This window comes from Procambarus clarkii, chromosome 6 (assembly GCF_040958095.1).
Source record: "Procambarus clarkii isolate CNS0578487 chromosome 6, FALCON_Pclarkii_2.0, whole genome shotgun sequence".
Classification (NCBI taxonomy): domain Eukaryota; kingdom Metazoa; phylum Arthropoda; class Malacostraca; order Decapoda; family Cambaridae; genus Procambarus; species Procambarus clarkii.
The window spans coordinates 29157178-29176627 of record NC_091155.1 but is presented as its reverse complement, the minus strand read 5'-3'; the positions used below and the strand labels follow the sequence as shown (position 1 = coordinate 29176627).

Here is a 19450-nt window from a genome sequence, read left to right as displayed (position 1 = left end):
TCACCCGGGCACCGCCGGGGACCCGGTCTTGGGGTCCGAGGTTGTACCCACAAAATAATTCCTTCAAGATCACTCCTGAGAATGATTACCAGAGCGGCATAATCCCCACCGAAATATCTATACAAGTAATCTCCAGTGTGAATCCGCGTTCCTAACATATCATTAATCGCCAGGAGCAGTAATCTTCACTTTCCATCAAAATCCACGAGAATGTGCACTTAAATTGCCATTGTTTCTGATCACTTTAGAGAGTAATCAGACCAGAGTAATCCCCCCATTCAGTGTATAGTTATAAATCCCCCATTAAACACCAGCAGGTCAAAGCGTACGCATAAGCTGGCCTCTCGTAACACACTCAAGAATTACGACAGTTTGTAAATTGGTCGTAAGTACTTATGGGAACACTTGATCAGAACGGTCGTTAAGGTTCACGTCAAGCATCCTCGCCACAGTTGACAGTTCTTAAGCGTATCAGTCATTGTGTCAATGACAATCGATTGTGACATTGTCAGTCATTGACACTGAGTCAAAGGTGAGACCCGTGCCAGGTGTCATGCAACACCTGCCACTAACGAGGACAATAAGGAGGTGCCTGAAGAGTGAATAAGGCTCAGGGATATTTGCAAGAGCTTATTTAGCTTAAGAGCAGTGAATAAAGAGTATTGCATTGATTGTGGGAGGCGTATTGTATACACTGATTATACGCACGCACACACACACACACACACACACACACACACACACACACACACACACACACACACACACACACACACACACACACACTTGTCAGAGTAGTTAACGGATGGAATGCATTAGGCAGTGATGTGGTGGAGGCTGACTCCATACACAGTTTCAAATGTAGATATGATAGAGCCCAGTAGGTTCAGGAATCTGTACACCAGTTGATTGACAGTTGAAAGACGGGACCAAAGAGCCAGAGCTCAACCCCCGCAAGCACAAATAGGTGAGTACACGCACGCACGCACACGCGCGTGGTCCATATCTCACGGAGCAGCAACCTCACCCCCGCCGCTTGTCCCATAACTCTCCATAATGACTAACAGACTCATCACTTGGACTGTTAATGCCACATTCTTTGGAGTCATCCAAAGACCATCTCGCCAACAATATTCTTTCGTTGCAAATTTTCACAATGGGAATGGCAACCAAATTGAGGAAATTGGTCGTGACACATTAGTAATGATTTCCAGCCGCTTCAAAATAGAGGATTTCATCATGAAATTGCTGGATTTTTATTCTCCTTCTGAAATTTAGGATTCCTAAACACGCAAGGTAAAATTGAATTATTTTTTGTGTGTGTGTCTCTCTCTTTATCTCTCTATCTTTCTCTCTCTCTCTCTCTTTGTCTCTCTGTCTCTCTCTGTCTTTCTCTCTCTCTCTCTCTCTCTCTCTCTCTCTCTCTCTCTCTCTCTCTCTCTCTCTCTCTAACGAAAATCATTCGGGGTTCCCGCCTCGGGGTACGTCCCACACAGTTTACTCCACAATTTATTTTCAGCTTCACACCAGCGTACATGCCTAAAGACGAACATTTTTGGCATGCCTGGTGGTGGCTTCAACCCTGCTGGGTCACCAGGCGACGCTGCACCCACCTCCGCTATAGTGGTCTTATCTGTACCATATTTCTGTGTGATTGTAAGTAATCCGCGGGCCGCCGCACCTGTTTCTCCCTCCCGGGTTAATTATTTGGCGGCAACTGCTTAATTAGGGCGTGTTCTGGGCTCACCTTTGGCCGGTGGTCACAACACACTTGATGCCCACACCTGATGGTCACACCTGGTCATGTGTAGGCCACATCTGAGTGTTCCTAACTACACTGGCATACTTGGAGTAATTGGCCATATCTCTGTGTGGTTCACAGAAAGTGTTACATAAACACCACCTGATGGACCGAACATTACACCCACCACCTGATGGACCAAACATTACACACACCACCTGATGGACCGAACATTACACACACACACACCACCTGATGGACCGAACATTACACACACACACATACCACCTGATGGACCAAACATAACACACACACCACCTGATGGACCGAACATTACACACACACACATACCACCTGATGGACCAAACATAACACACACACCACCTGATGGACCGAACATTACAAACACACACACACACCACCTGATGGACCGAACATAACACACACACCACCTGATGGACCGAACATTACAAACACACACACACACTACCTGATGGACCGAACATTACAAACACACACACACACTACCTGATGGACCGAACATAACACACACACCACCTGCTGGACCGAACATTACACACCACCTGATGGACCGAACATTACACACCACCTGATGGACCGAACATTGCACACCACCTGATGGACCGAACATTACACACCACCTGATGGACCGAACATTACACACCACCTGATGGACCGAACATTACACATACACCTGGCTGTGGTGGTGCTGGCGGTGGTGGTGCTGGCAGTGGTGGTGCTGGCGGTGGTGGTGCTGGCAGTGGTGGTGCTGGCGGTGGTGGTGCTGGCAGTGGTGGTGCTGGCGGTGGTGGTGCTGGCAGTGGTGGTGCTGGCGGTGGTGGTGCTGGCAGTGGTGGTGCTGGCGGTGGTGGTGCTGGCAGTGGTGGTGCTGGCAGTGGTGGTGCTGGCAGTGGTGGTGCTGGCAGTGGTGGTGCTGGCAGTGGTGGTGCTGGCAGTGCTGGTGCTGGCAGTGGTGGTGCTGGCAGTGGTGGTGCTGGCGGTGGTGGTGCTGGCAGTGGTGGTGCTGGCGGTGGTGGTGCTGGCAGTGGTGGTGCTGGCAGTGGTGGTGCTGGCGGTGGTGGTGCTGGCAGTGGTGGTGCTGGCAGTGGTGGGGAAAAATGCGTGCCAGGTGGGGTAATTTCCCTGCCACGTGTTCCCTCCGGGTTTTTCCTCGATTTAGTTCACACAGCAAGACGAAGTTCAGAGAATTTTGCCAACTCTTAAAACACTAAAGTTGTGCTTGAAGGATGAGAAGGAGGAGGAGGAGGAGGAGGTAGGAGAGGGAGCAAGAGTATTAGGAGGTGAAGGATCAGTAGAAGGAGGATCAGGAGTAGGAAGAGCATGAGGATCAGGAAAAAGATGAAGATTAGAAACTCATATTTTTCTAATCTTTCATCTACATTCATATACATATTGAAAATACATAGATCCATGATTGTGAGTCGAGAACGAAGCCAACTGTACTACGAAATTCGACTTGAGTGGAATCCAACACAGGAAGATGACTCCACCAGAACACACAGAAATCACAATGACATGACATACCAAAAAGAAAATAAATTAGAGTGTCAGGATTTGAACCGTCGTCACGGTGACTACCTGAACAGCAGATACTCGCCTTACCCCACTTAACCACGACGTGAGAAACACTGTTCAACCTGGATATTCATCAGGACGCTGGTTCAAATCCCCGCCCTGCTCTTATATGATGTTCTCATGACTTCACCTGTTTTGTAAGGTGTCTAGAACACAAGTCACTGGGACATCATCGCAGGGACGATGTCACATCTGAGTCAGTTAGACTTGGTCGGTGTTTAGCAATAGACAGAGGAAGACCTGATTGTTGTTATGCTGTCTCAGGTTTGTGGTGAGATTATCAGACACTTCAACTGCTGATCAGACATAAACAACACATTGTCTCAGTCTAAAACATACAAATAATGCGCCCATTAAGTCACCTCTGCTCAGTGGGTGCAGAGGTGACTGTGTGTCTCTCCAACACTCCACCACTAGTGTGTGTGTCTCCAACACTCCACCACTAGTGTGTGTCTCTCCAGCACTCCACCACTCCACCACTAGTGTGTGTCTCCAACACTCCACCACTAGTGTGTCTCTCCAACACTCCACCACAAGAGTGGGTGGAGAGGTTAGTGTCTTCCACTCCAACACAAGAGGGTGACCAAGTGGGGGAGAGTGGACGGTCCTCCAACACAAGGGAGGAGACAACAGACAAAAGATTTATTGATTTCCAAAGGTTATGGTTTCTTTGTTCGCATTGACATGCCCATAATATATATATATATATATATATATATATATATATATATATATATATATATATATATATATATATATATATATATATATATATATGTCGTACCTAGTAGCCAGAACGCATTTGTCAGCCTACTATGCAAGGCCCGATTTGCCTAATAAACCAAGTTTTCATGAATTAATTGTTTTTCGACTACCTAACCTACCTAACCTAACCTAACTTTTTCAGATACCTAACCGAACCTAACCTATAAAGATAGGTTAGGTTAGGTTAGGTAGGGTTGGTTAGGTTTGGTCATATATCTACGTTAATTTTAACTCCAATAAAAAAAATTGACCTCATACATAATGAAATGGGTAGCTTTATCATTTCATAAGAAAAAAAATAGAGAAAATATATTAATTCAGGAAAACTTGGCTTATAAGGCAAATCGGGCCCTGCATAGTAGGCTGAGAAGTGCGTTCTGGCTACTAGGTACGACATATATATATATATATATATATATATATATATATATATATATATATATATATATATATATATATATATATATATATATATATATATATGCGGAAAATCCACAGAGAAATATGAAATGAGGTGAACGTTTCGGCTCTGTTAAAGCCTTTGTCAACACCAGACTGACTAAGGAGAAGGGAGAAGGGGGAGGATATATTGGCCGACACCTGACCAACCCATCCCTAGGGTTGGTCAGGTGTAATTAACCAAAAACAGGTATAGCTTAGCTTAGAATGGTCAAAGAGGATTAAGCGGTCAGAGAATAAGGATGAAAGATTAAAGAAAAGCCTCATGAACACACAATATATGAATATACAATTATAATGAGACATTGTAAGCCTCTGTATCAGAGTTGTTTCTTAAACTGTTGTGCAATATTATAACTTAAAAATGGATCAAGTTTGTACATTCCAGTACTAACATTAAGAAGATTTGGACACTGACTGATTAGAGCAGACTCAATCAAATTACGTTCCACGAAATCACCACAATTGGTAATGCTTTTTGCCCCATTCATCCCAATTGCCCAAATCAATTGTGGTGATTTCGTGGAACGTAATTTGATTGAGTCTGCTCTAATCAGTCAGTGTCCAAATCTTCTTAATGTTAGTACTGGAATGTACAAACTTGATCCATTTTTAAGTTATAATATTGCACAACAGTTTAAGAAACAACTCTGATAGAGAGGCTTACAATGTCTCATTATAATTGTATATTCATATATTGTGTGTTCATGAGGCTTTTCTTTAATCTTTCATCCTTATTCTCTGACCGCTTAATCCTCTTTGACCATTCTAAGCTAAGCTATACCTGTTTTTGGTTAATTACACCTGACCAACCCTAGGGATGGGTTGGTCAGGTGTCGGCCAATATATCCTCCCCCTTCTCCCTTCTCCTTAGTCAGTCTGGTGTTGACAAAGGCTTTAACAGAGCCGAAACGTTCACCTCATTTCATATTTCTCTGTGGATTTTCCGCATAAAATGATCAGTGTTTTGTGATCGTCAATTGCATATATATATATATATATATATATATATATATATATATATATATATATATATATATATATATATATATATATATATATACACACAGATTCCTGGGAGTTTAAGCGCTGATATGTGTTGTACTCTGCGCCAGATCAAGCATTTCTCTAATAGATTTAATAGAGAAAATAGAACGGGGGTAATTACATTAGACAAGTAGCGTTTGGAAAGGCGGGGTCCAAGAACTAGCCGCTCGATCCTGCAGATGCAAATAGGTGGACACAAATAGGTGAATACGCCCATCCAACACAGGTTATACACGAGTCTCCCTGTCGTCTATCTTTCCCTTGGCGACTCCGTTTTCTCTGGTAATTATCCTCTGCAGTTAAGGACAGAATTAAAGCCAAAGTTGTAGATGAATTGGTTTGGGGAGCAGGGAGGCGCTGGGGGGCAGGGAGGGGGAGGCTTGGTGCAGACTGAGGGAGGTGGGGGCAGGGAGAGTGAGGGAGACGCTGGGGGGCAGAGAGAGAGAGAGACAGGAAGGATACATATTTGATACATGCAGAGAGAGAGAGAGAGAGAGGAATAACAGAGAATAATACTGGTAATCATAGCACAAGTTAAAATGAAGCCTCCAGACCGCTGCCTGGCCATACAGAGTGGAGGTGAGGCCACTGTGCCTCCAGTATGGCTGAGTGGAGTGCTCGTGTCACAATATGTTCACTACTATGTCTTACAGTGTACATACAACACAGCAACATTCAACTTAATATCATTGACAACATATAGACACATTGGCACAAGCTCGTCCCCAATCAACACTCGCCTCCAAGTCTCCACTTGAAATTCAAATCCCCCACTATAATTTTTTCCACTAATCATCCACGTATTAATTAAAATTAATAAAAAAAATCCTTAAAAACACAAAATCATTAAAAAATAATAAAGACAGAGAGCAATGGCTTCGTAATGCCAAATACTTGTCGATTACTGTTGTACTGTATAAACACATACACACAAGTACATTGTGTGTTGTGTAAATATCTATACGCTGGAAATTACAAATGTCTAGTGAAGGTATTCTCGGCTGATGTTACCTGGGCCAGGTACAGATATGTAAATTAATTAGTGATGCTAATTAGATCCTTCAGTTGTGTTGCAGATGTGGATCAATTATCCACAGCCGGGAAGGTGCGAGAGAAAGTGTTTCAGGTGTGGGATACACTTTCTCTACCCCCCTCTAGTGGTAGTGGGGGTCCCTCTACCCCCTCTAGTTGTCGTGGGGGGTACCTCTACCCCCCTCTAGTGGTAGTGGGGGGTCCCTCTAGTGGTAGTGGGGGTCCCTCTACCCCCTCTAGTGGTAGTGGGGGTCCCTCTGACGACCGTAGAGTGCCATTGGTGCGGTGGTCACGGTACTGTGTACGTTTAGGGGTGACCGTGCATGGCATGGGTTCGAATCCTCGCCGGGTCAATTAGAGTTCTTAGTGATTATATATATATATATATATATATATATATATATATATATATATATATATATATATATATATATATATATATATATATATATATATGTTGTACCTAGTAGCCAGAACGTCGTACTCGGCCTACTATGCAAGGCCCGATTTGCCTAATAAGCCAAGTTTTCATGAATTAATTGTTTTTCGACTACCTAACCTACCTAACCTACCCTAACCTAACTTTTTCGGCTACGTAACCTAACCTATAAGGATAGGTTAGGTTAGGTAGGGTTGGTTAGGTTTGATCATATATCTACGTTAATTTTAACTCCAATAAAAAAAAATTTACCTCATACATAATGAAATGGGTTGCTTTATCATTTCATAAGAAAAAAATTAGAGAAAATATATTAATTTAGGAAAACTTGGCTTATTAGGCAAATCGGGCCTTGCATAGTTGGCTGAGAAGTGCGTTCTGGCTACTAGGTACGACATATATATATATATATATATATATATATATATATATATATATATATATATGTATATATATATATATATATATATATAAATATATATATATATATATATATATATATATATATATATATATATATATATATATATATATATATATATATGCAAACAAGCCTGAATGGTCCCCAGGACTATATACAACTGAATGTGAGTTTTCAGTTATATATATATATATATATATATATAAATATATATATATATATATATATATATATATATATATATATATATATATATATATATATATATATATATATACGTTCCCCTTTTCTCTCACACATTCCAACTCCTCTCTCTTTTTTGGGGGGGTGGGGGGAGTAAAGAGGAAGAAGAGGCATAGGTGAAGGGAAGTTTAGAAGTGTGAAATAAAGTGAGAGGTATGAAAGCAGGCGGGCTGTCCGCCTTGCTGACACGATGTGTGGGTGTTGGCAGCTAAGCTAAGCTGGCTCTCTCTTGTCAGGGAGCTGTGAGTGTGTGAGAGGTTCTTCACATGTGTTTCATCATATATGGATGTCTCTCTCTCCCCTCTACTGGTAGGGGTGCCTCTCTCTGTTCCTCTGGTGGTAGTACGGTCCCCTCTACCTCCTCTAGTGGTAGTGGGGACCTCTTCTTGTGGTAGAGGGGGGGACCCCCCTCTCCGTCTTCGATAGAGGTTTAATTAAAAAGACTCAGTTGTAGCGTCCAGCCTGTCCCCGCTTCTTGATCAATGTGGACAGTGCCTGTCACCCCTCCCTCCCGGTACGTGAACCGGTACACCTCGGTATGTGACCCGGTACACCCCAGTACACCCCGGTATGTGGCCTGGTACACCTCGGTATGTGACCCGGTACACCCCGGTATGTGGTCCGGTACACCCCGGTACGTGGCCCGGTACACCCCAGTATGTGGTCCGGTACACCCCGGTACGTGGCCCGGTACACCCCGGTATGTGACCCGGTACACCCCGGTATGTGGTCCGGTACACCCCGGTATGTGGTCCGGTACACCCCGGTATGTGGCCCGGTACACCCCGGTACGTGGCCCGTACGTGACTCGGTACACCCCGGTATGTGGCCCGGTACGTGACTCGGTACACCCCGGTACGTGGCCCGGTACACCCCGGTACGTGGCCCGTACGTGACTCTTTACACGTATGTGGCCCGGTACGTGACCCGGTACACCCCGGTACATCTCGGGTACATAATCCAGTGTGTGTGTACTCACCTAGTTGTTCTTGCGGGGGTTGAGCTCTGGCTCTTTGGTCCCGCCTCTCAACTGTCAATCAACTGGTGTACAGATTCCTGAGCCTACTGGGCTCTATCATATCTACACTTGAAACTGTGTATGGAGTCAGCCTCCACCACATCACTTCCTAGTACATTCCGTCTGTTAACTACTCTGACACTGAAAAAGTTCTTTCTAACGTCCCTGTGGCTCATGTGGGTACTCAGTTTCCACCTGTGTCCCCTTGTTCGCGACCCCCCCCCTTCTCCCCGTATTAAACAGTCCATCCTTGTCTACTCTGTCAATTCCCCTGAGAATTTTTGTATGTGGTGATCATGTCTCCCGGGCTCTTCCGTCTTCCATTGTCGTGAGCTGCATTTCCCGCAGCCTTTCCTCGTAACTCATGCCTCTTAGCTCCGGGACTAGTCTAGTGGCATACCTCTGAACTTTTTCCAGCTTCGTCATGTGCTTGACAAGGTACGGGCTCCATGCTGGGGCCGCATACTCCAGGATTGGTCTTACATATGTGGTGTACAAGGTTCTGAAAGATTCCTTTCATAGGTTTCTGAAGGCAGTTCAAATGTTAGCCAGCCTCGCATATGCCGCCGATGTTTTTCTTTCGATGTGGGTATCAGGAGTCAGGTCTGGCGTGATATCAACTCCTAGATCTTTCTCTCTGTCCGTTTCATGAAGGTATGTGTGTGTGTGTGTGTGTATTCACCTAATTGTATTCACCTAGTTGTGTTTGCGTGGGTTGAGCTTTGCTCTTTCGGCCCGCCTCTCAACTGTCAATTAACTGTTTCTAACTACTACTACTACTATTTTTTTTCTCCACACCACACACACACACACACCCCAAGAAGCAGCCCGTGATAGCTGACTAACTCCCAGGTACCTATTTACTGCTAGGTAACAGGGGCATTCAGGGTGAAAGAAACTTTGCCCATTTGTTTCTGCCTGGTGCGGGAATCAAACCCGCGCCACGGAAGTACGAGTCCTGCGCGCTATCCACCAGGCTACCAGGCCCCTGTGTGTGTGTGTGTGTGTGTGTGTGTGTGTGTGTGTGTGTGTGTGTGTGTGTGTGTGTATGTGTGTGTGTGCGTGTGTGTGTACTCACCTAGTTGTGTCTGCAGGATCGAGCATTGACTCTTGGATCCCGCCTTTCGAGCATCGGTTGTTTACAGCAATGACTCCTGTCCCATTTCCCTATCATACCTGGTTTTAAAATTATGAATAGTATTTGCTTCCACAACCTGTTCCTGAAGTGCATTCCATTTTCCCACTACTCTCACGCTAAAAGAAAACTTCCTAACATCTCTGTGACTCATCTGAGTTTCCAGCTTCCATCCATGTCCCCTCGTTCTGTTACTATTCCGTGTGAACATTTCGTCTATGTCCACTCTGTCAATCCCTCTGAGTATCTTATACGTTCCTATCATGTCCCCCCTCTCCCTTCTTCTTTCTAGTGTCGTAAGGCACAGTTCCCTCAGGCGCTCCTCATACCCCATCCCTCGTAGCTCTGGGACGAGTCTCGTTGCAAACCTCTGAACCTTTTCCAGTTTCATTATATGCTTCTTCAGATGGGGACTCCATGATGCGGCGGCATACTCTAAGACTGGCCTCACGTAGGCAGTGTAAAGTGCCCTAAATGCCTCCTTACTTAGGTTTCTGAATGATGTTCTAACTTTTGCCAGTGTAGAGTACGCTGCTGTCGTTATCCTATTTATATGTGCCTCAGGAGATAGATTAGGTGTTACGTCCACCCCCAGGTCTCTTTCGCGCGTCGTCACAGGTAGGCTGTTCCCCTTCATTGTGTACTGTCCCTTTGGTCTCCTATCTCCTAGTCCCATTTCCATAACTTTACATTTGCTCGTGTTGAATTCCAGTAGCCATTTCTCTGACCATCTCTGCAACCTGTCCAGGTCCTCTTGGAGGATCCTGCAATCCTCATCTGTCACAACTCTTCTCATCAACTTTGCGTCATCCGCAAACATCGGCGTAAATGTGGGCGTGTGTGTGTGTGTGTGTGTGTGTGTGTGTGTGTGTGTGTGTGTGTGTGTGTGTGTGCACACAGTGGGGGAGGGGCTGGTGATGGAGGCACCCCCAGGCACTGGTGTACAGAGTCAGGCACTCTGGCCATCAATCTGATCCTCTTATTTCGTCCGTCAGTGTCGCTGGTGAAAGGGTTAAGATGGGTTGGGCGGGGTGGGCGGGGTTCAGGGTGGGCGAGGTGGGGGGTTGGGGGGGGCGGGGTTGAGGACGGGGTGAGGGTCGTCGGGTCGCTTGGGTGACCTTGGACGTGATCTTGTTTTTTTTTTTTTTACCGGTTGGTAGGAGCTGGAATTAGTGTTTGTATTCTACCTTAGAGCGCTGACTCTGTTTACCTCAAGGCTACTTGGCACCCTGCCCAGGGTTCGAACTCGGGTCCTCTAACATGTAACCTCCCGGATCTATTAATGTCTAACTCGAGTAGAGAATGTTTTCTTATTTGCATTCACGAAACCAGTTACGCAAGCACTTACGAACGTGTACATCTTTCCTAAATCTTTGACGGCTTTGGTTACATTTATTAAGCACTTTACAAGCATGAAAACTTGCCAATCAACTGTTGTTATTGTTATAAACAGCCTCCTGGTGCTTCGGAGCTCATTAATTATTTAATAATTGTAAACAAAGGCGCCAAAGATTGAGAAAAGATGGACAGGTTCGTAGGTGCTTACGTAACTCCTTCGTGAATGTTGCCCCTACTGGTGTCTGCGACCTCGTCCCGCCTCTCAGCAGTGTGAACGTGTTGGGTTGAGGTCATATGGCCGTGTCTTCAACTTGACCACCTCCACCCAAGCCATTACGTAATCATTCACCGGTGTCGATTAGTATCATCATGTTTGTATTGTTCGTACACCGGAAACTTATCCCTGTGGTGCTTGCTCTTTCCTGGCCTGGTGCCTCGCTTGTGTGTCTGTGGCCTGGTGCCTCGCTTGTGTGTCTGTGGCCTGGTGCCTCGCCTGTGTCTCTGTGGCCTGGTGCCTCGCTTGTGTCTCTGTGGCCTGGTGCCTCGCTTGTGTCTCTGTGGCCTGGTGCCTCGCTTGTGTCTCTGTGGCCTGGTGCCTCGCCTGTGTCTCTGTGGCCTGGTGCCTCGCCTGTGTCTCTGTGGCCTGGTGCCTCGCCTGTGTCTCTGTGGCCTGGTGCCTCGCTTGTGTGTCTGTGGCCTGGTGCCTCGCCTGTGTCTCTGTGGCCTGGTGCCTCGCTTGTGTGTCTGTGGCCTGGTGCCTCGCTTGTGTCTCTGTGGCCTGGTGCCTCGCTTGTGTCTCTGTGGCCTGGTGCCTCGCCTGTGTCTCTGTGGCCTGGTGCCTCGCCTGTGTCTCTGTGGCCTGGTGCCTCGCTTGTGTCTCTGTGGCCTGGTGCCTCGCTTGTGTGTCTGTGGCCTGGTGCCTCGCCTGTGTGTCTGTGGCCTGGTGCCTCGCCTGTGTCTCTGTGGCCTGGTACCGGAGACCAGGAGGTCTGTGGACCCATGATGACGTCTGTTCCAGGTGTTCCACTGACAGGAAAGAGATGAAGATCAGAAGGTGGATGGGAGGGGAAAGGGAAGGAAGGGTAGGAAAGGGAAAGGAGGCTAGAGGATAGGGGCAGATGGTAAGAATCAAAGGCTGGGGAAAAAAGGGCTGATAGTATTTGCATATGAATTCTTACCTAATAGTGACTACTGGGGAGTGAGATCTAGCTCTTAATATCCCGACTACTAGCCTTGTGTTATAATTGAACTCTTATGACGTTCGAATTCCTTGTCGAGTCTGGCCTTAAAGTTGTGGCTGGAGGTGGCTTCCACACCTTCTTTCAGGTCATTCCACTTGTTCCACATTCCACCAGTACAGGGTACGAGTACTGCCTTACACATTCCTCGACTGATTTCTGTTTCCTGCTTCTATTTATGTCCTCTCGTCACACTTTCTCTCAGTTTAAAGAGGCTGTCTTTACCCATCGTGTCTACTACCCCTCAGTATCTTGTATGGTGTAATCATATCTCCTGTTTCTTCTATAATCTAGGGGTTGTGAGATCTAGTTCCATTGACCTGTCCTCATAGCTTAACCCTCTTAGCTCAGGCACCAGTATGGTTGCAAACCTCTCTACTTTCTACATTTATGTTATATGCTTCACAGAATGCACTTTTATTTTTTATTTTTTTTTATTATTTTCTGCCACAAACGTGGCCACACATTTACAATGCTTATCAGCATATATACATTTTCTTCTGTCCTCCATGGATAGGGTTAGAGTTGTGTTAAAACACATAGTTCAAGGACATATAGTTATAGAATGCACTGTACGGCATGGTGTTATAGTGATGTTGTGTAGTGTTATAGTGATGTTGTGTGGTGGATGGTGATGGGGGCCATCAAGTGTGTTGTGACAGGAGAATGCAGAGGTCTTGACTGTGGCGTGGCCCGTTCTTGGAACTCCTGGCTGACCCCTTGACAGCTTATATATGAAGCCCAATATAATCTACCCTGACCCCCCTTACTCCTATCTACCCCCCCCCCCTTCCCTCTCTCTCCCCCTCCCCCTTCCCTCTCTCTCCCCCTTCCCACCGCCCGTGATCTATTTCAGCCCTTCTCTTCTATCTGGAATGCACTCACGTCTGTTTCAGACCTGCCCACCTACACCAGCCCTGAGATATTTATCAGGCAGGACTAACACGCCACCCGTTCATTTATTTCTGACCTGACCACAGGCACTGTCCAGCTGTCTATTTCTGACCCGACTAGCGGCACTGTCCAGCCGTCTATTTCTGACCCGACTAGCGGCACTGTCCAGCCGTCTATTTCTGACCTGATAGCGGCACTGTCCAGCTTTCTGTCTCTGGCCTGACCAAAATGTCAGATCAACCTGGCCTCTTAAGTACAGTTAATAACCTTGTATACTGCAGCCCAACGTGAAACAGACTCATTGTAGCCCAATCTGACAGACCCATTGTAGCCCTAATCTGACAGACCCATTGTAGCCCTAATCTGACAGATCCATTGTAGCCCAATCTTACAGACCCATTGTAGCCCAAGCTGACAGACCCATTGTAGCCCAAGCTGACAGACTCATTGTAGCCCAAGCTGACAGACCCATTGTAGCCCAATCTGACATAATCCTTTAACTTATTTCAGCGAAATCTGTGAGACGTAGACCTCCTTCCTATTTTACCTGTTGTGAAATATTTTACTTGGCATAGACCCATTTCAGCCCCCCCCCTCACCTGACAAAGACCCCATAACCCATTTCAGCCCCCCCCCTCACCTGACAAAGACCCCATAACCCATTTCAGCCCCCCCCCTCACCTGACAAAGACCCCATAACCCATTTCAGCCCCCTCCTCACCTGACAAAGACCCCATAACCCATTTCAGCCCCCCCCCCCCTCACCTGACAAAGACCCCATAACCCATTTCAGCCCCCCCCCTCACCTGACAAAGACCCCATAACCCATTTCAGCCCCCCCCCTCACCTGACAAAGACCCCATAACCCATTTCCGCGTAATGTGACATAGTCCCACTACCTATTCTGGGCCATAATCTCTCAGGTGGCCCACGGATCTCGCCTCTCCACAGTTCTTGGAATGTTGAAACAAGGTTATTTCTCCAGAGCGCTGTGTTTACATTTTCCAGCTGGAGTGCTTGCCGTCCTAAATGGGTATTTGATATTTAACTCTCACTTTTCTTCCCGTGTTGAATATACGACTTGTTCCAGAATGGGCAGTGACGTGTTCCTTATGGGCGTCTGTCTGTCTGTGTCTGTCTGTGTGTTTGTCTGTCTGTGTGTCTGTCTGTTTGTCTGTCCTGTCTGTCTGTCTGTCTGTCTGTCTGTCTGTCTGTCTGTCTGTCTGTCTGTCTGTCTGTCTGTCTGTCTGTCTGTCTGTCCTGTCTGTCTGTCTGTGTCTGTCTGTCTGTCTGTCTGTCTGTCTGTCTGTCTGTCTGTCTGTCTGTCTGTCTGTCTGTCTGTCTGTCTGTCTGTGTCTGTCTGTCTGTCTGTCTGTCTGTCTGTCTGTCTGTCTGTCTGTCTGTCTGTCTGTCTGTCTGTGTCTGTCTGTCTGTCTGTCTGTCTGTCTGTCTGTCTGTCTGTCTGTCTGTCTGTGTCTGTCTGTCTGTCTGTCCTTACCTAGTTGTGCTAACGGGGGTTGAGCTCTGGCTCTTTGGTCCCTGTCCCTCTTTGGTCTGTCTGTCTGTCTGTCTGTCTGTCTGTCTGTCTGTCTGTCTGTCTGTCTGTCTCTGCTTGTCTGTTTTAAGTTTTGATGAGTGACTGCCCTGTTTGTGTACTTGTGAAAGTGTGAGTGTGTGTAGTGTTACCCTGGAACACGATCCGTCAGTAGGTTAACAACCAGGAAGCCAATTACTGTTAGGTGAACAGGGGTGATCAGTTAAGGACTCGTGCTTAGTTAATCCTCTTCAGCCAGGACTCGAACCCAGACCAAATCGCTTGCAAGGCTAAGGGCGATTGAGTTACCACTGCACCACAAGGGACTCGTATGGATACCTATAGTTATTCTACTCCAGGGTGGTCGCGCACCTTAGGTTTCTTTGCACACGCCGCTGATGATACCCAGTTGATGTATATCAGGAGATATATTTGGTGTGATATCCACCTCGAGGAGCGGGTCTCTGCCTTCCTCCTCAAGCGTGTTCACTCACACTTGACACCTCATGTCTGGCATTGTGTTCCAAGCACTTACTCTTTATTACATTGTTCTTGTCGTAGGTCAAGACTATTGTGTCCCCCTGAGCGAGCTAGACTCCATGGGTCGGGTCTTAGTGATGACCTCTGGCAGTGATGACCTCTGGCAGTGATGACCTCTGGCAGGCCCCGCTGGTGACCTCAAACATGTTGGTCATTACCTCATGCCTGGTTATTGACCAATGCCGCTAGACTGGTCTTGTAGAGGTGAGTGAAAGACGCAAGGTCTCGGTCTCTCTCTGTCTCTCTGTCTCTCTCTCTCTGTCTCTCTCTCTCTGTCTCTCTCTCTCTGTCTCTCTCTCTCTCTCTCTCTCTCTCTCTCTCTCTCTCTCTCTCTCTCTCTCTCTCTCTCTCTCTCTCTCTCTCTCTCTCTCTCTGTCTCTCTCTCTCTCTCTCTCTCTCTCTCTCTCTCTCTCTCTCTCTCTCTCTCTCTCTCTCTCTCTCTCTCTCTCTCTCTCTCTCTCTCTCTCTCTCTCTGTCTCTCTCTCTCTCTCTCTCTCTCTCTCTCTCTCTCTCTCTCTCTCTCTCTCTCTCTCTCTCTGTCTCTGTCTCTGTCTCTCTCTCTCTCTCTCTCTCTCTCTCTCTCTCTCTCTCTCTCTCTCTCTCTCTCTCTCTCTCTCTCTCTCTCTCTCTGTCTCTCTCTCTGTCTCTCTCTCTCTCTCTCTCTCTCTCTCTCTCTCTCTCTCTCTCTCTCTCTCTCTCTCTCTCTCTCTCTCTCTCTCTCTCTCTCTCTCTCTCTCTCTCTCCCTCCCTCCCACCCTCCCTCCCTCCTATACACCAAAGTGCCATTGTTCCTCACCTAGGGCTCGTATGCTTCACCCTCCCCGGCTAGACTCTTGTGTCGTGTCCCGGGTCGCTGAGGTAGTCCTTAACATTCAGGCTACCAGAGAATGGTCGGAGGGAGAGTGAGAGTAGCCTCTCCTTCACTATTGTCTCTCCTATCATCATCCAACTCTTCCAGAATGAGATCTTCCCTCACCCCTCACCCCTCGCCCCTCACCCCTTCAACTCCCGTTGTTTGGCTTCCAGGGCTCTTTCCTGTCCCTTCCACTACACCGACAGCCCTTATCTCCACTGCCCTTTGTCACCAGCCCTCATCTCTGACACCAGCCCTCATCTCTGACACCAGCCCTCATCTCTGACACCAGCCCTCATCTCTGACACCAGCCCTCATCATTGCCAGCAGCCCTCACCAGCTCGACACCAGCCCTAACAATCTCTGCTCTCTGCCCCCAGCCCTCACCTCTCTTGTAATGTCATAAATAATTTTATATATAAATTAAATAATTGACGTTAATGTATATAGTTGTCATGAAATATTGGCATGAGAGGAAGTGTCAAACATTCACACCTTCCGTGTGCTAAGTCGCGCCTTCACCCAAGAAGTCAGGTCTCTTGGTCAACATTTAATGACCAAGACAGAGCACTAACAGTCTGCTAATCTGTAAATCTTATAAATGTGTTGAGTGTCAAGATAGAGATTTGGAATCTATCTCTGGACGCAGCATCCACATTTAGAGTAGCCGCCCACAGGAGTCTTTAGGTCAGCCCGACCTCCCTAGAGGTTATCTTGAGGTTATCTTGAGAGGATTCGGGGCTTTAGTGTCCCCGCGGCCCGGTCCTCGACCAGGCCTCCACCCCCAGGAAGCAGCCCGTGACAGCTGACTAACACCCAGGTACCTATTTTACTGCTAGGTAACAGGGGCATAGGGTGAAAGAAACTCTGCCCGTTATTTCTCGCCGGCGCCCGGGATCGAACCCGGGAACTCAGGATCACAGTCCAGCGTGCTGTCCGCTCGGTCAACCGGCTCCCACCACCAGCCCTCACCTCTGCCACCAGTCCTCACCTCTGCCACCAGTCCTCACCTCTGCCACCAGTCCTCACCTCTGCCACCAGCCCTCACCTCGGCTGCAAAATAATAACTCTGAAATCGACCCTCGGCTTTTGGGGGCAGTTTACTATTGTCTGGCTTGTGAGGAGGGGGTTGGGGGGGGGGTCCTGCAGGTGGGGGGACTGGGGGTGGATGGGGCGGGGGTGTGGGGGGGTGTGTGGGGGGTGAGGGATGCATCCTTCATCTGTCTGTTGCTTCTTAATTATTCTTTCTTCCCCAACTAGCAAATTTCACTCCTCCCCTTAAATCCCCCTGCTCCCCCCTCCCCTCTCTCAGAAATCCCCTTCACACTATCGCTTCACTTCAGCCATACTCTCCTTCCCCCTCACCCACACTCCCTTTCCCAAAACCCCTTCCCCTCCCCTCCCATTATCCACCTTCCTCTCCTCCACCCAAGCACCACTCCACCCCCTCTCACACCCTCACATTCACAAGAGACACGGGTTTAAACTAAGATGATATATTGTAATAATCTAATCTCTTGATCTTTACTTTGTGATAAACCCAGCAGCAGGCCTGGGGGCGTGGTGCCCCAGGGCCAGCAGCAGGCCTGGGGGCGTGGTGCGGGGGGGCCAGCAGCAGGCCTGGGGGCGTGGTGCCCCAGGGCCAGCAGCAGGCCTGGGGGCGTGGTGCGGGGGGGCCAGCAGCAGGCCTGGGGGCGTGGTGCCCCAGGGCCAGCAGCAGGCCTGGGGGCGTGGTGCGGGGGGGCCAGCAGCAGGCCTGGGGGCGTGGTGCCCCAGGGCCAGCAGCAGGCCTGGGGGCGTGGTGCCCCAGGGCCAGCAGCAGGCCTGGGGGCGTGGTGCCCCAGGGCCAGCAGCAGGCCTGGGGGCGTGGTGCCCCAGGGCCAGCAGCAGGCCTGGGGGCGTGGTGCCCCAGGGCCAGCAGCAGGCCTGGGGGCGTGGTGCCCCAGGGCCAGCAGCAGGCCTGGGGGCGTGGTGCCCCAGGGCCAGCAGCAGGCCTGGGGGCGTGGTGCCCCAGGGCCAGCAGCAGGCCTGGGGGCGTGGTGCCCCAGGGCCAGCAGCAGGCCTGGGGGCGTGGTGCCCCAGGGCCAGCAGCAGGCCTGGGGGCGTGGTGCCCCAGGGCCAGCAGCAGGCCTGGGGGCGTGGTGCCCCAGGGCCAGCAGCAGGCCTGGGGGCGTGGTGCCCCAGGGCCAGCAGCAGGCCTGGGGGCGTGGTGCCCCAGGGCCAGCAGCAGGCCTGGGGGCGTGGTGCCCCAGGGCCAGCAGCAGGCCTGGGGGCGTGGTGCCCCGGGGCCAGCAGCAGGCCTGGGGGCGTGGTGCCCCGGGGCCAGCAGCAGGCCTGGGGGCGTGGTGCCCCGGGGCCAGCAGCAGGCCTGGGGGCGTGGTGCCCCGGGGCCAGCAGCAGGCCTGGGGGCGTGGTGCCCCAGGGCCAGCAGCAGGCCTGGGGGCGTGGTGCCCCGGGGCCAGCAGCAGGCCTGGGGGCGTGGTGCCCCGGGGCCAGCAGCAGGCCTGGGGGCGTGGTGCCCCGGGGCCAGCAGCAGGCCTGGGGGCGTGGTGCCCCGGGGCCAGCAGCAGGCCTGGGGGCGTGGTGCCCCGGGGCCAGCAGCAGGCCTGGGGGCGTGGTGCCCCGGGGCCAGCAGCAGGCCTGGGGGCGTGGTGCCCCGGGGCCAGCAGCAGGCCTGGGGGCGTGGTGCCCCGGGGCCAGCAGCAGGCCTGGGGGCGTGGTGCCCCGGGGCCAGCAGCAGGCCTGGGGGCGTGGTGCCCCGGGGCCAGCAGCAGGCCTGGGGGGCACACTGTCACACAGTCTGGTGTGAGATTTTTAACATGTTTTCGTTATAATTTGAACGTTCATTGATTATATTTTGCCTCCAATTATCACTGTCATCACTGTCTTCCTTGTCACCATCATCCGTGTCATCACCATCATTATGATCATTATTCTTCAGTCTCTCCTCAAGTGAAGTCCAGCTCCTCCAAATGAGGTAAGTTCCAGCTCCTCCAAATGAGGTGAGGTCCAGCATCTCCCTCGTCTCCTCCTAAGAGAGTTCAGCCAGGTGGAGCCCCGTTACGAAGTCCTGGTTCTTGCTAGTTTACCTCGTGACGACAAGCACTGTTAAGGCCGCCTGAACCACCTTCTTGAA

At 49.3% G+C, this 19450-nt stretch overlaps 1 protein-coding gene across 1 annotated transcript; it reads left to right on the top strand.

Moving 5' to 3' along the window:
* The first annotated feature begins 3193 nt into the window (after positions 1-3193).
* On the top strand, positions 3194-19123 carry LOC138355746 (collagen alpha-1(I) chain-like). The gene is made up of 2 exons (XM_069311121.1): positions 3194-3353; positions 17859-19123. Exons 1-2 carry the CDS (start codon positions 3194-3196, stop codon positions 19121-19123), a joined length of 1425 nt encoding a protein of 474 aa, XP_069167222.1.
* Positions 19124-19450: the final 327 nt, after the last annotated feature.